The sequence below is a fragment of the Medicago truncatula genome, chromosome 3 (assembly GCF_003473485.1).
Source record: "Medicago truncatula cultivar Jemalong A17 chromosome 3, MtrunA17r5.0-ANR, whole genome shotgun sequence".
Taxonomy (NCBI): Eukaryota; Viridiplantae; Streptophyta; class Magnoliopsida; order Fabales; family Fabaceae; genus Medicago; species Medicago truncatula.
In genome coordinates this window covers 28672540-28690307 of record NC_053044.1, presented here as the reverse complement: position 1 = coordinate 28690307, position 17768 = coordinate 28672540, and the positions used below count along the sequence as shown (strand labels likewise).

The window sequence follows — 17768 nt, the reverse complement described above, 5'->3', positions numbered from 1 at the left end:
TCATCATCATAAATATAAGTCAAGTAGAAGATATTGATTTGAGAGTGATCACATAATATCATTTAAAAAAAAACTTGATATCCGACATAAGGACAAATTAATTTGAGGGTCTTACGTCATCCCCTTGGAGGGACCCATAGACTAAAAAGAAGTACACAAGAGAACATTAAATCATTAACACATTATCATGTAGCCGGCCGGCCATGGAGGACAATTTTTTATTAACCAATTACAATGAGTTCATTTTGTTTTACCAACTTCATTTTTTTATTTTCTAACATGTGTTCTACATGTTTGTTTTTTGTAATATTCATAGTACATAACACCATTTTATTACGTACGATTAGGATATTTAACTCCCAAGTTGAGCTACCTTTGATATAAAGTAACTCGAAAATTGAAACTTAGCTACGTTCTTGATCTTAACTTAATTTCAACATCCAATTTGGTTCCCTCAAAAAAAAAAATCCAATTTGGCACATTGTTTAACATCCTTAAAAATCATTTTCGATATTTTAGTTATGTGTTTATTTGTTTGAACCAAATCACTATTTCTAGAGTTAGATTCAAACTCATGACATTTTTTTTTATTTTTTATAAAATCATTTTGATTTGATATACATACTTTACAGATTCTTAAGAAAATTAAGTATGTTATTTTGTGTTTGTTCAAAAGCTAATCTAAGTAACTTTTGATTTTCATCATAAGAATGTTTTTTTCCTTAACAAAACGATTTAAAAAAAAAAAAAAAAAAAAAAAACTTATTCATGAACATAACTAAAACAATAAAAATGATTTTTGAATAATCTTAAGCAAACAGGTCCTTAATTATCTTTATATGTTGGTGCTATATTTATTTTTGAAATCATTTTGTTAAAGATAAATTTTATGCTGAAAATGAAAAGCTACTTAGATTACTTTTTTAGGAAAATTATTTTTATTGAAAGGAGCAATACAAAATCTTTGCTTATAATTTTAAACAAACACAAAATAACATACTTTTCTTAAAATCCAAAAAAATAACCCCTTAATTATTTATATCGAAATAATTTTGTTCTAGACCGGTCAGAAGACCAATCGTACGTTAACATGTGACCGGACTGGAACCACCTTAAGACTTTGCATCTAAGGGAGCACACCAGCTTGCATGCACCACCCCACACAAGAGCGCGCCCCCGAGCGAGGATCATCCAACACGTGTCCTACACCGTTCCTAATCACACGCCGCATAACCCGGAGACGGTTATGATCAACGTGCGCCTATATAAGGGTGAACTTGCTTCACCTTTAAGGTACACATCACTTTTTTCAACTCTTCTTACACACTCTTTCTCAGTTTGATTACTGACTTGAGGTCAGAGTGCTAACGTGTCTGCAGGCACCTTACGCCCCACCGCGAAGAATCATCACCGTCGTGCCGGAAGCCGTTACCGTCACACCGGAACATTCTCTGTCGCCGTTGCCACTCAATTGTTCTCACCTAAGATCAATTTTTTTTTACACATAAACATTATTAAATCACCAAGAATTTCTTTATAAGAATCGTAAACAAACGAGCCCTAAAACTTAAAAAAATAAAAATAAAAAATCAAGAATCTTAAACACATGCCCTTAGGCCGTTAAAACCAGGAAGAAGAAAAAACTGATATCCTCAAGTTTTGTTGAGTCTCGATACCTGGTATGCAAAACTAATTTAAATTTAATAATTACTTTAAAATATTAAATATAAAAATGACATAGAATTAAATAATTAGATGATGAGCATATGTATCAACAAAACTCCACGATAAGCATTTATATCTTAAAATCTAGATAAACATAAATGATTTATTATTCAAAATAATCTCCAAGCCAAAACTCTATAAATTAATAGAAGTTAGTGGTATCAATTGCAAACCAACAATGAAGCCTTCACTACTTACCTTCTCTTTTCTTCTTCTCTTTGTATTTTCATTAGCCTTTAGTACACTAGTTGATGAACAAGTAGTAGTGGACACAAATGGAAACCCTATTTTCCCTGGTGGGAGATACTATCTCATGCCACCTATCTTTGGAGCAGCAGGTGGTGGAGTAAAGCTTGGTCATGATACAGAAAGCTCAACATGTCCAGTTGCAGTATTTCAAGATTATTCTGAGGTTGTGAATGGCCTACAAGTGAAATTTATCATACCAGGAATAAGCCCTGGTATAATCTTTACAGGAACTACACTCAATATTTCATTTGTAGAGAAGCCTCAGTGTGTTGAATCCTCTATTTGGGCTATAGTTGCTGGTTGGCCTGCATGGATAGGTATTGGTGGTGATGAAGATCATCAAGAATCTGAAATCCTAACTGGGAAGTTTAACATTCAGAAACATGGTTTGGGGTACAAGTTTGTATTTTGTCCAACCTATACTATCCCACCTGGTTCTTGTTATGATATTGTGAAGATTGATGATGTGAATGGAAGACGTTTGATCCTTCCTATGGATGATGTCAGTGCTCCCTTTGAATTTGTGTTATTTGATGCTGGTGATGCCACTAGAAATTCTGTAGTTTGAATAATAAAATATCTAAGCAAGTGTAATTACTCCATCTGATCACATTTATAAGAAAAATAAACGACTTTTTAAATTTATTGAATAACTAATATATATGTTAAATACATTGATTATTCAATGAACCTAAAAAATTATTTTTTACTTACAAATATAATGAGAGAGAGTATGTGATAAGTTCTCCAATAACATTTGTACTTGTTTTATCAATAAGAATGCATGGATAACTCTTACCCAAGCAAGATTACTCTTGCCGTTTATTAACTTCATTTTAAAACCCTATGAAAACTTATACTATGGCCCCGTTTGGATTGACTTATTTTGAGCTTATGTGGGTTTATCTATTCCCATAAGTCTTTTTAAAGGTGTTTGGGTAAATAAATAAAAATAGCTTATCATAGTTTCATAAGCTGCTTATGCCATATTTTAATAAGCCTAAATTTTCAGCTTACCCTCCTGCTTAACAAGGAGCTTATGAATTTATGCAACCTCCTTCGATTCTCTCTGAATCCAGTTTTTCAAAACATATATTTTAATTATAATGTTAGTTATCTTTAGCGGTGCATGAGTAACAAAATTGTTATATACTTATCTTACTAAATTAACACACGTAACAAAGATTATTTTTTTTTTTGAAGGAAGATTTTTATTATTTTTTTGTTACGTAACAAAATGAAATTGAATATTAATATTTTTCTTATATGAATTTTTTTTTTGTTACGTAACTATATACTTATCTAATGTTAACTTTTTCTTATATATAATTATAATTAATATATTATAATATTGTTTTTTACATCTTGATTTTTTATCAAAAAAATCTTGATAATTGTGGTTCGATTTTTTGATTTTTTTTGTTAAATTAAAAATATTTAAAATTCGATAATTGCTTATGTAATGTCACATCCAAACACTTCAATTTATGTAAGTACTTTTTAGTGTACATATCCAAACATAAATAGCTTATCAAATATAAGAGCTTATGATGTAAGCTCTAATGTTATAAGTCATAATGCTATAAGCATCTATATAAGTTGTTTATCCAAACGAGGCCTATGTGTAAGAGACCTTCAACTACAGAAGTAAAATAAGTTTCATAACCAAAGTACAAGTTTGAATGAGTACAATAAAGAAACAAGAATCAGATATAATTCAGAATGAGAATGGAGATAGAAAAGAAGAAGATTATGACACATGCCTTTTTCCCTTGGCTTTCTCTTATTTATAAGAGTTCGACGTTCACATTTTCTATATTGCCCCTTTCAACTCTTTGACTCATTACACTATGCTATGAATGTGTAAACATGTATTCGTATTTTTTTTTTTCTTTTCTTATAAGCAAATTTGGTAATGAGTATATAAAAAAAAAAAAATAGGATTCATAGCTTTGTAGACAAAATAATATATTCCACCAATATGGAAAAACAAATTTTTTATTTCTACCTTCTCTACTATTGAACCAAGTCCAAGACATCCTTTTAATTTTATCAGCTACTTCATCAAATTTGCCACTTTTCCATTAAATATAATATCGTTCGTCTCCAACCAGTTGCATCAAATAGTAGCTAACACACTAAGTGACGTCACTTCTGTACTCCATCCTTAAGGTTGCCATCCAACAAATTTAAATTTAAATTAAATTCCAAACTGCAATTGCCTATCGGAAATAAATAAATGGTTATGAGTGTCTATTTCCTCAAAACACATGATACAACTTGGTTGGTGAGTGTCTCTAATTACTCTTCTTCACCATTGTATCATGATACACATGATACAACTATTATTAGCCCATCAATTTAGTCCATCAGATCAAACTCTTTAAAAAACAAGAGAGAATGGTGACTAAATTGATGGATTAATAATAGTTTAAGGACTAATTGGTACATTTCTATAATAAATTGGAGAGAATGTGATAGTTTAAGGACCAAATTGATAGTTAATATTCATTTCGGTTCTTAAAAGTGTAATGATGTGTGGTATAATAGTCTGTGTTACCAACCATCTCCGTTTAAGTGACGATTTGGCACATTAAATGCCACACATATTTTCAATTGTATATCCACATGTACGACACATCACCTCATCCAATAGGATTACATTGTTTTTTCTTCTTTCCTTTTGTCTCCCTCCCCTCTCTCTCTCAACTGCAAGGTCGAGCAAGCTAGCTCACATAGTGTTCTTTGTCAGATAAAATTACTTTCCATATGTTGCAACAAGGGAACATTATTTTTAAACTAGCACTACATTCCTCACAAGTACTCCCACTAGGATAGAGTATGAGCAAAATGTGATCAAATTACACATATTAAAAAAGATAATTGATAAAAAAAATTGGTTCGGAACTGATGTTGAAGTTTGTCAAAAATCATGGCGCGATTTCATTTATGAAAATGAGTGTTTTGGTTCACATAAAATCATGGTGCGATTTGACTTACGAAAGATTTGTATTGTGCACAAGAAAAGTAAAATGTGGCGCGATCCGGATAGATCGTGGTGCAACTTTCTTAGGATATGTGATAGATAATTGACAAGTGTACCAAAAGCTATCAAAATAGTAATAAAGTTCGTATCCACGAGGATCGTTGTTAATTTCTACTTAGCAAGTTCATTAAAATAAAAGATGTAGTAAATTTATGGGTTGCCCTAGGCACCTGAATTTGGTGCATAAAATGTAAATGAGATGCAATTAAATTGGTTTGGAATTTATAATAAAACAGATAATCAAGTCTTTGAATCCTCTATGTTGAATTAAAAAGAATTACTAGTTAGGGTTAATAGTCATCAATGAACACAAATAATTTTGAATAAAGACTAGGATTCCGTTGAATTAAATAGAGTTCAAACAAATTACATGGTTCATAGATCACAATAGATTCATCTCATGGCTCGATTAATCTAAGAGCTTAGCTACTCATGTTCATAGAATTAAACAACATAAAAAGAAAACAAAACCGAGAGTTTCGTAGTTGCGGACGTTGCTCCTGAATTTCTTTCCGATTGGTAGCTGCTCCCGTTGTGCGTGATGCTTTGTGCCTGTTTTATTTTCCCAAAACGTGAATCCCCCTTTTGGTCTTGTGCGGCTGCTTCTTATATAGCCTCTGTAACCTATTTTACTCTTTTCTTGCTCCAAAAACTATTCCTTTTCCATTTGCCGTAACAACTTGGTGGCCCATCTCTTTTAGTTCTAGCTCATACCATCCTTTTGTTTTATTCTCACCACCAACAATAAACGCTTGCTCATGTGACCATTGACATAATTTAATCAGCCAAGATTTTCTTTCCTTAGATTCTATTACCACTAAATATAATAATAACAACATAACATACTACTTGACTCAATAAACTAAAAAATGTCAATTTATTTATAATGACTCTAAATTAAATACTAAGTTAATTAAAATAAACTAAAAACTTAACTAAAAAGGCTCTAAAAATGTGCAATGACTGACTGTCATCAATATGAATACTATATAAGTAGTTTTTGACCCATTTGTTGAGAGAGCTTGGCGAATCTCATGAAACTAAAAGATGGGACTTTTAGGGAACTTAGAGGCTAGAGTTGAGTGTCTTCAGGTGAGATTCTTGGATTGGGGAACAACTGTAAACACCTTGGAAGAGTGATATTATTGAGTCTCTTAATCACAGGAAGAGTGATATTAAAGATAGAAATTAGGTTTGTTCTTTGAGAGCTTGTTGAAGCTGATTTCTTATACTCCTTTTGTATCTCTTTGTAAAGAAATCATTGATAGTGAAGTGGAGAGATCTCTCTCCTCCAAACATAGTTCATTATTGGGTCGAACAAGGTGAATAAGTATTGATGTGCAACTAAGAAAATCAGTGTATTTATGGGTGGAAAATGAGGGGGAAAAATTAGGCTAAAGGATAGCTTTGGGGGATAAGCTTTAGTAAGCGAATGTCGGAAACCAAATCAAACCATTCTGAAAATCAAAACTCGGAAACACAACAATAAGCGAATGTCGTGAAATTTATGGGTGGTTATTGTGAAGATGGAGAGGCGATACTACCTCAGCCAACAACTGAGAAGAAGAAGGGGCATTGTCGGATATGGAATCTTCGACATTCCGCTATGCAACAGAGCAATAGATGAATAACAGATTGCAAAATATATAAAAGTTTGTTCAAATTCCGCTAAGCAACAGAGTTATAGATGATAGTATTTGACAACATTTTGTACTAAATATCATATCACAGATCAATAGTGATTTGTTCAAAATTCCACTAATTTATAGCGCCACTATACAACATTGAACTTACCCGACCACCCTATGATCAACCACCCTATGCACATGCCAACTCAATCTATCAATGCAGCCACAAAAAGAAACTGGAAAATTTGTGAACTTACCCAACCAATCCATAAATAAAACGACAAAAAACTTCAAATAAGACCTTTATTTTTCCAAGGAACCCGCTAATGGTACATCCTCATTGTCAAATTTAAAAATTCGAGAAGAAAAAACCGTAAGTTTTAAATCTAAAGCATAATGAGAGCCATTACCTATTTCATGTCTTGATTTAAAATTGCATAGAGAAGACCTCAACTTAGTTCTAGTGATCCTTTTATCAAACGGTTATAATGCAAAGTAGCTTTCATCAAAGTGAATGACTTGTAATTGATACTGAATTGGACACTACTATAAGCATCACATTTCCGTTTATCTGGTTTCAGAATCCCTCTAATGGCCGCCTTCACTGAAGGTCAAACAACACCATAACCACGAGATAAATTGAGACATTGTTATGCAATCAAATCTGATAGATAAATTGAGATAGTACTCAAATATTTGAAAGAGGCATGCAAAAATTGTGATAACATTGATATTGAAACATAAAGTATGAAGGAAAAAAAATCCTTACTAAATGAGTACAAATTTGATGTTTACCACACAAAAACATCAAAAGTAACAAAAACATATCCACAAGATAAACATAAAAAAAAAATAGTTCTGATGAAAAGAACTATGCAAAAAATGTCACACACAATATTGTGGAAACCAAAAAACATTCACACAAACAAAATATGAAACGAATAAATAAGAGGTCCACACCTGAAATTTGATGAATCAAATAGTATATGGAGAGGTGTGATAATAATATTAGTAGTTTGTTTCCCTATGCACGTGTTTCAATTTTTAAGAAGTGAGATTTGATAAACGGCTGATGTACTAACCGCTCCTAATTACAATGATCTAACGGTATAGATTAATGCTTGCGAAGTAGAGGGAAAAATAAGGGAAAAATTAGGATAAATGATAGCTTTGAAGAATAAGCCTTAGTAAATAAGATAAGTGGCGGCCTTACTTTTCCCCGCCTCCCAAATAAAGGTGAAAGTGATATTTTTATCACATTTATCATATTCTAAATTTGATTTCCACAAATTCACAAAAGGAATTCCAACGTAAAGAGAACGTGGACAAAACCAACCTCTTCAAATTGGTATAAATCGGATACCACAGTCATAGCCATGTTGGCATTAGTGGAATTGTGCCCCTCAATGATTCCATTTTATTTTCTAATTTATTTTCCATCCAAAAATACTTATTCACTTAACCTCTTAGGATTATTATTTATATTGTATTTTTTTTAAGACTTAAATGCTCACATTTTTTTTTTCAGAAGTTATAAAATTTTACGTTACATACAAAATTATATAGTTATTATTACATTTATGTTATTTTTGACCAAAAAAGATAAAATTTACCATGTAAAAAGTTATACAGAATAAAAAAGTCATCATATTGTCACACAATATATATATTTTGTAAAGTAGTCTGACAAAATAACAATCGTAGAGAAGTGGGGTACCAGGGTTCGAACCTCGATCCCTACATATAATATGTAATATCCCTAACAACTGAGTTAAGCTCACGGGATACCTATATTTTAATTTTGATTTAAAAATGAAAATACAAGCCATTGATTTTAATTAGATGCATCGTGAAACAACAAAAACCAACAATTTTAAAAGGATAACTTGGTTGGTTCTTAAAAAAAAAACTTGGTTGGTAGTTGCATGAATATGAATATTTGATGTATCGAAGCATAAATTTGATTTCAAAATTTTTCACTTACACATATTTTTGATTGGATGAGGATATTTGATCACCGAAAACTACCATAAAACCTAGATTAAAATGTACTCTGTAAGTAATAACTCAATTAATAAAAAAAACAATTATTAAGTTAGATATCGAAATTAAGGTTCAAACCTCGACTCAACCATTTATGTGCGTGATTTTTCATAGGAGAAAACTTAGGTACAATTCCTTAGGTGCTTTTTGTATGGTTCTTAACTAAAAATACATATTTTTTGGATATAACAAACTTTGAGAAAATTATGGATATGAAGAAATCATGGTGAATTTAGTTAAGAACTATACGAAAAGCACCTAAGGAATTGTACTTAAGATTTCTCCATTATAATATATTGAGAAATTACGAGAATTACATGGGACGACTCTTGCGGTTATGAAGTTGACCAACCTTACATAAGAAATGATTCTTCGTATATATCTCAAGTCATAAGAGGTTTTTTTTTTTGAAAGAAAGTCATAAGAGGTTTGATATGCAAATTTATGAAGTGAATAATATTACTATATTCAATTTTATTCACACGTTGAATCTTTAGTTTCAGTTTATATTTTGTTATTACTTGATATTTATTGTAACACCCTAAATTCTTAAAGTGATAAATTATGCATATCATATCAAGAATTTAAATGTTACATTTTCAATTAATTCAAACATGAATAAATAATTTTTCAAAATTTGCAACGGAATAATATCATAACATCTTATCAACAAATAAAATATCCAAAATGACCATGTCACATGTATCACAATACATCACCAAATATAAATCTCAAATTTCAACATACTAAGTGATAGATCTCATAAGACATAAACGATAAAAAACTGACATCCTAATCAGAGCCCTAAATTAAGACTCTAAAGCAAAGAGACGAGGTTGCTTCAAGCTAGCCTCAAGCATACTCACAAGCAAGCAAAACAACTAATCATGCAAGTCGTCTACTCATTCAAACAAATACGTAGACGGTCAACCAAACGATCACTAGGGGTAACATTCCAGAAAATAAAATATAATCAAACATAAACATTCAAGGATTTCATTCATATCACATATACATATTCATCACCCCTACAATACTAACATCACATGAATATTATCTTCAATTCAATCCAAATCATATTATCACATATACTTCTATCATAGCATATCAAGCATATTCATCACTTAATCAAATCATCATCAAAGCTCATCAGTTAACAACATCAATCAATGCGAGAATTTCTCACCTCATTCCTTGTTTAGCTTAATCATCAAACTACATCAACTTCATCATTTAGGAAATGTAATCATAAATGCACTCATTTTATATAAAAACATATATTTCACATATTGCATATATTTCATCTAATTCACATCAATCATTTAGATCGCATCAACTCTTGCCTAATCAACTCAACAATACAATTCATCATGTGATTCACACTCCAATACTATTACCAAAATAACTATCATCAATAAAATCACCAAGTGTACAAGAATCATCATGTACACATCTCCACGCAATTCAAATAATCACAACATTCACCAATTTCATCAATGCACATAATCACCAATTCACATAGTCAAGTATGACACGAATAACCAATTATCAAGTGCATGTAATGTTCTAGACTATTCTAAATGCATGTGGTACCAATTGGATTATAGAGATAATTTTGCCGTATTGAATCCACCAACGTAATAAACATCACCAATTACGTTCTGCAGAAGCTATGTAATAAACATTACCAATTACATTCTTCAAGAACACCTCAACATGATTATGAATGCATGGACTTCACATAAAGACTCGACAATACACGGCTCACCAAACTATATTATACAATCTGCACATCATATAATATCTTCACCAATTTAACATAATAATCATCACCAATTATGTTTTTCACCAACATTTGCATTATCAAGAATTTACATCCATACGATCAACAGGTCACAATTCAACAAGTCATCATCAATTCATCAAGTTAAAATCACCAAAAGAATCATCATCATAATCATCACAAAAAATTAACACCTCAAGGAAACAATAAAGTTTTACAATCACATTTTACATAAAAGACGGATAACTAACAACATCATGACTGATAGACAGTTGACAAGTGTACCAAAAACTATTGAAGTAGTAAAATAATATCGTTCCCACAAGGACTGTTTTTAATCTCAATAATTCAAAGGCGTTATTATTCAGGATGTATAAAGGTTATTTTGTTTTGCCACTAGGTAGTTGATTGGTTTGATTGCATAAAAGTAACGACAGAAAATAAAGATTGGCTTTTAAGAATAAGAGAGGGGTGAGATCAGGTTTTTCGAATCATCGATGTTCCCTTGTATACTGCACCTATTCTTATGAATGATTTTCTAGTTCCACGATAGAATTTCAAGTCTTAATAAAACGATTATTATAGGTAATAAAATTTTGTTTAAATTTGTAGATTAGAAAGAAGAAAAAAAACTTACTTTGTTTTAAAAACAAACAAACTTGAGTTTTCCAAATGGATAGCATTAATTAATTTATTGAAAAACAGTAGGTATGAGTAATCTTCATGGAATCATTATTATAGATAACAAATTTTGTTTAAATTTTCATATAACAAAAAAAAACTTTATTTAAAAAAATAAAGGAACTTCAATTTAAGAAATAGATGACATTAATTTGTTTTATTGAGAAAATGATGAGTAAGAGTGATCTTCACGGAACCTTTATTATAGGTAATAACTTTTTTAATTTTTATTTTTTTGCAGATAACAACAAATAAACTTTTTTAAAACAAAAAATAAATTTGAATTTTCCAAATATATAACATCAATTAGTTTTATTGAAAAAGTGATTATGAGTAATCTTCATAACACAAATGTCTATTTTCCAAATCTAGATAAACTTCATAGTTTGTGGATCATGAAGCAAATAAAAAAATAAATGAAAAACTAAGTTAAAAGAAAACAAAATTGCAAAAGGGGATTAATATATTGCAAGAAACTTTAATACTTTCATCATGAATACTTTGTTTGCACTTAATTTGACTGTGCCCTACACTAATTGATACACTTGAAAAGAATATAAATTTGTATATAATATAGTCTCCATTTTCAAGTGTACTCCTTCTAGCGTACAAATGAAAGCATATATGTTCTCTTGAGTTTAACTCAATTGATATAGACAATGCATAATATATGTAATGTTCAGTGTTCGAACTCCGATAAAAAAAAAAACAAATGAAGGCATATATGGTATAGTGTATCCATATGATAAAATGTGATTCAACAATATACCTTTACCGGCGGCTCTCAAAGAAAACTTTGGTTGTTTTCGGGAAATTTTTTTTGAAATGAGATATTCTTTCTCACTAAAAGAAGGAAACTTCAATCAAACAGTACTAAAGATAAAATGTTTATTTACCTTTTTAATTACAACACACTTCTATCATATATATGTGAAAAAGAAGCTGATCACAGACAGAATAATACAATTGACATATTGTTCTATATCACAAAAAATATTTTCTACTATTTTACTTTAAGAAGAAAAAGAAGGGTAAATACTTGGATACATAGAAGCAACGGTGATTGGTTCACCGCATTTTAAGTGTTGAATATGGATTTGTCACCAATTAAGTGGTTGATTTTTTAGAGTAGCGTTGAGATTTGATGAAGATAACATTTTTGGAGAGATGAAGATAACATTTTTGGAGAGATGAAGATGAAATTGGAGATTTTTTCGATGAAGGGACTGATTTGGAAGTGTTAATACAAAAAATATAATATTTGGTCGAAATCATGATTATGTTTCGATAAGTCTGATAGGTTATTTCGACATGCTGCAAAGTGTAAAGAAATTTCGACCAAGAACATACAGACTTCGATATACCGCAATTTCGATCAAGTGCTTTATTGTGTTTCATGCATATGGTTTTCAACCAAAGATAAGGAAAAATAATTTGAAATTATAATTGGAGTGCAAATAAGGCAAAGTGGAGCATCGCAGCAAACAAGGTTGATGTGCATAGAAGTTATTTCCTAGTGTCTTAGGAAGTTATATATAGGAAGTTGTTTCTACTTTTAATTTAGACCGTATGATTTAGTGGTAGTTTTTTCTACAAGGTCTATATTTATCGGTTTGTAATAAGAACAAATGGTTGGTTTCTTGATTTCTAAAAACTCTATGACACCCACACCCAGTGGCGGAGCCACGTATTGGTCAGCTGGTGCAGCTGCTTCCCCTCAAAGTTTTAAATTTAGACCAATATTTCTTATTTTATTCATGGGTTAATAGTGTTTTTCATCCCTGTAATATATGTCATTTCTGGTTTTCGCCCCTATAAAATTTTCGTTTTGATTTGCACCCTCGTAAAAATTTTATTTTCCAGAAAACACCCCTAATAAGGCCATTTTCAGAATTTTTTTTCAAGAAATTTTGGTTTTTGAATGGCCTATTAACGGTGTTTTTCGGAAAATAAAATTTTTACGAGGGTGCAAATCAAACCGAAAATTTTATAGGGGCGAAAACCGAAAATGACATATATTACAGGGGTGAAAAACACTATTAACCCTTTATTCATTTTGAACCTCCTCAAATTATAACTTTGCACCAGCTTAAATCTTGTCACTGCATAATGGTAATGGTACTAATAATAGTGACGTATATGCAGCTAATAATAATAGGTCAAAAAACATAGCCATTGGGTGGACCCTACTAAATGTAGTGATATATGCGGCTAATAATAATAGGCCAATATACATGTTACACTTAATACTTGAAAAAAAAACTATGGAACACTCAAAAATTTAATTTATATCAATATATTTGGTCTTTAAATTAATAGTTAAATGCGTTATATTTTAAAAAAATTACAATAACTAAATTTATTATCCAAAGTATCGACGAAATAAAATTTATTGATTGTTTTTTTACGATAAAATATAAAAAATTTGATATGATTCTTATAAACAATGAGATGATATTTTTTTCTTATGAAATGACATTTTATAAAATACCAATTTGAAAAATAACTCTTTATTTCATAAAAATAATTGGTTATTTTAAAAAACAAGTGTACCGGTACACTTAAAATGTAACCTGACACCAATTTGGATCAAATTTAAGAGACTAAACTCTTACAATATGACAGACTAATGTTTAAATCTGACATAAAGAGATACTTGTGTTTTGTACTTGACATATCTCAAAACTCAAATAAGATTATCCTCAACAAGAAGAACTTATAAAAAGAAATATTAATTTGAGGATAAAAATGTAAAGAGGATAAAAATGTGAGGTAAATAATATTTTTATTAAAATTTAGTTATTCTAGTATTTATGAATAAACCATAATTGTATCTTTATCTTCATACATACATATATAATTATAATAATATGTACAAAAAAAAATAACAATAATGATTATAAAAAATTTTTTAAAAAATTGCACCTCCTGACCTGAGGTCCTGGCTACGCCACTGCCCACACCATGGGAACAAACGGGTTCAGGAGTGGATAGGTTGACATATTCCAACCACCATTTACATTCCATGCAATTTAATATTACTTTGTTCTTGTTTATTTTCCTTTTTCTTTTGCAATTTGCATTTCTTTTCATCTTTCTTTACTTTCCTTCCTTTTGAATATTCTCACTTGAGCATTTTTCTATCATGTTGTCATGAGACAACTTGTTATTAAAAGATGTTGGATGCAATTCTAACATTAATAAGAACAATAATTTTGTTCTTAAAGAACACATGAAGTGATATCATAAACCGCAAGATTTAAACAAACGTTTTAAAAAGACATTTATTCGATCCTAAACCATTGATGGATAATGAAGTTTACATCACCAAAAATCAATGTAAATAGGAGAGTCACATAAGAGAAGTTTATGAGGAAAAAAGACTTGAGTCTTTGTGTATATAGAACGCACAAGCGAGTAAGTTTGTTTTAATTATTGATTGAAGATTATAAGTGGAATTATAGGAAATATATATATATATATATATATATATTGATTGAGATTAAGATTAGGCAAATTATAAGGTACACCTAATATATTTGAGTGTATCGGTACACCTATTCTTTAAATTAATAGTTAAATGAGTTGTTTTTTGAAGAAAAATATTATTTTTTTATCATTTATAATTATAATAATTAAATTTTATTCATCAAAAGTGTCAACGAATTTTTGAATTTTTATCACTCATAATTGAGAACATTTATTATTTTTTACGATAATATGTAAAAAAAAAAAATTATATGATTCTTATAAACAGTAAAATGATGCTTTTTTCTTATGAAATGTTGTCCTATAAAATATAAATATTGACAAATAGTTATTTACTACATAAAAAATGATCATTAATTTATAAAATTAAGATGCAAGAATACCGGTACACCTCATCTTGTAAGTGTACCGTAGAAATTCCCAACAAAAAATCATATTTATAAGAGAGAGAAAATAATTGTAAAAAAACAGAGATGATTTATTTCTATATCTTACGACATATCATAATTAATTTTAAACAATCGAAGAATTAAAGCCAAAACACGAGTAACGAATGATTCACAACTTGTAAAGTAACACAATATATTAAAGGGCCACACCCATGCACATACATCATTAATTGAAATTTGGATGGATATCTAAAATTCAGTTATTTAGTCGGAAACAAAGACTATTTATTTAAAGTGGTAGAGGTAGATGCATTATATCCAGCATGGTAGATTTTTTTTTTTTGGAAATATCAATATTAAACAGTAATAGGCCTCTTCAAGAAGTCTTTTGAGAATTTAGATTTAGAGGCAATCTTGAAGAATATGTCTTCTGCTTCAGACTCAGAGGCAAAACACCAGCCATATTCCAAAATAGAATTTGGATAACGTCCACAAAAACTCCCACTACCTTTCTTTGTGCAATCAGTATGAGACTGACATACCTTAGAATATTTCTCAACCATCTTCTTAGGATCTACCAAAAATTTAGAAAAGCATGAACCTGAAAAAAGACTAGTGATGTGGCACTCACAACCAACATCACAATGGGGAGAATCTGGGCTGCAACTAATCAAACAATCTGCAGCTTCTACTTTCTTCATGGGGAACATCACTGTAAATGGAAAATTTAATTGAAGTTTGAACATATACTTAATAAATCAATATTTAGGAGAGTAGATAGTACCATTATTATAGATTAATTTCTCCATGAGTTCTAAAATATCATATAAATAGAAATGCATGGGACATACAGAACGCGGCAAGTAAGAAGACAGCAGCAAAAGGAGCAAGCTTAACATGAGCCATTGTTTGATCAAAAGAGAATACTATTGTTTGTTAATTATGAGCTCAGCTTTGTATTGCATTGGTTCATTTCTTGCATGCACCAATTTATAGACAAAATTAAGAGTAAATTACACTCCCCTCGCCTCAAAGATGCTTGAATTACACTACCCTCTCTCCTCTTATGTTAAAATATACACTTCCCTCCCCATTTTTTCGAAACATATTAGAAAATATTTCACTCTCCTCCCTTGAGAGAAGCTTGAATTACATTCCCCTCTCTCTTATGTTAAAATCTACGATTTAGTCCCTCAATAATTTTTTTTTATTTCTAATAATCTAGCAAAAAAAATAATCTAACACGCTTCAAACAAAAATAGCATTGCGAGTTCATTTTAATATAATCAATTTTTGAGTACATATGTTTCTCTATTTTTTATTCACAATTTCAATAACATAAAGTTTTAAATTCTATTATAAAATATAAAACAACCCAAAATAAAATTAAAATATGCGAAAAATGACTAAAGTCGATTAAGCATGATTATATAAAAGTGAATTTTATACTCTAAATTATAAAATTAATAACAAAATATTTAAATTTAATTGGCACTGACATTTAGATTATAAAGTAACAAATTTATGTTTTTTAAATGGTGATTCATAATTATTATATTATAAAAATATTTATTTATGTTAAAATAGATTAAAGTGTAGTCCATATTTAATTATTAAGGGATGGTGTTGTAATTTAAGCATCTTATAGGGGAGGGGTGTATAAATTTTACTTTACAAGGGAGGAAAGTGTATATTTTAACATAAGATGGGAGGGGAGTATAATTCAAGCATCTTTAAGGGAAGAAAAGTGTAATTTACTCCAAAGTTATTGCTTTTGCATGATCCACTGATCCGGAAATTGTAAATACCAACTGTGTTTCCTCTTATAAACAATGAAATAATATTTCTTCTTATGAAACGATGTTTTCTAAAATTATAAATATTGACAAATAACTTTTTATTTTATAAAATGATTGTTAACTTATAAATTTATGAAGTAAGAGTACTGGTACACCTCAATTTGTAAGGTGTACCGCAGAAGCTCCCTTTTTTATTACAGAATGATTAAAATATGCTTAAGTGGCAGATGATTAGGATAGGGAAAAATTGTGTTTTTGTTGGTCATTAACTTCATAATAAAAAAAAAAAAGATGTTTTTTCTAGAAGTTAAACTAACATTATCCAAATTGACTTCTTTTTTTTTTTGTTAACCTCCAATTCTCATGACTATGGTTTTAATAAGTGTAAAGCAAAATAAAATGTATTCATCTTATTTATAAAATTTCAAGTATTAATGAAACGATTATTACAGATAATAAAATGTTGTTTGAATTTGTAGATTAAAAAAAACTTACTTTGTTTAAAAGAAAAACAAACTTAAGTTTTCCAAATAGGTAACATTAATTATTTTAATGAAAAACAGTAAGTATGAGTAATCTTCATGGAATCATTATTATAGATAGCAAATTTTATTTAAATTTCCATATAACAAAAAAACAAACTTTATTTAAAAAAATAAACAAACTTCAATTTAAGAAATAGATGACATTAATTTGTTTTATTGAGAAAAAGATAAGTAAGAGTAATCTTCACGGAACCATTATTATAGATAACAACTTTTTTTTAATTTAATTTTTTGCAGATAACAACAAATAAACTTTGTATAAAACAAAAAACAAACTTAAATTTTTCAAATATATAACATTAATTAGTTTGATTGAAAAAGTGATTAAAAGTAATCTTCATAACACAACTGTCTATTTTCCAAATCTAGATAAACTTCATAGTTTGTGGAT

General features: G+C 29.5%; 2 protein-coding genes across 3 annotated transcripts; one reads left to right on the top strand and one right to left on the bottom strand.

The window, feature by feature from the left end:
• Positions 1-1903: 1903 nt before the first annotated feature.
• LOC25490854 (kunitz-type trypsin inhibitor-like 2 protein) lies at positions 1904-2619 on the top strand. The gene has a single exon (XM_013604760.3). The coding sequence runs from the start codon at positions 1904-1906 to the stop codon at positions 2540-2542; it is 639 nt and encodes a 212-aa protein (XP_013460214.1). The 3' UTR covers positions 2543-2619.
• Positions 2620-15198: 12579 nt separating this feature from the next.
• LOC25490853 (albumin-1) lies at positions 15199-16010 on the bottom strand. Of its 2 annotated transcripts, none has more exons than XM_013604759.3 (2): positions 15818-16010; positions 15199-15745 (listed from the first exon to the last, which is right to left on the bottom strand). In XM_013604759.3, the coding sequence occupies exons 1-2, from the start codon at positions 15930-15932 to the stop codon at positions 15390-15392; spliced, it is 471 nt and encodes a 156-aa protein (XP_013460213.1). In that variant the 5' UTR covers positions 15933-16010; the 3' UTR covers positions 15199-15389. The 2 variants fall into 2 exon arrangements, with proteins under 2 accessions (XP_013460213.1, XP_013460212.1); XM_013604758.3 differs by having other exon boundaries at positions 15885-16009.
• Between the last annotated feature and the right edge of the window lie 1758 nt (positions 16011-17768).

Coding starts and splice junctions, on each gene's coding strand:
- LOC25490854 (XM_013604760.3), top strand. CDS start 1,904: ATGAAGCCTTCACTACTTACCTTCTCTTTTCTTCTTCTCTTTGTATTT.
- LOC25490853 (XM_013604759.3), bottom strand. CDS start 15,932: ATGTTAAGCTTGCTCCTTTTGCTGCTGTCTTCTTACTTGCCGCGTTCT. Junction 15,746..15,817: donor GAAATTAATCTATAATAATG/GTACTATCTACT, acceptor TTCCATTTACAG/TGATGTTCCCCATGAAGAAA.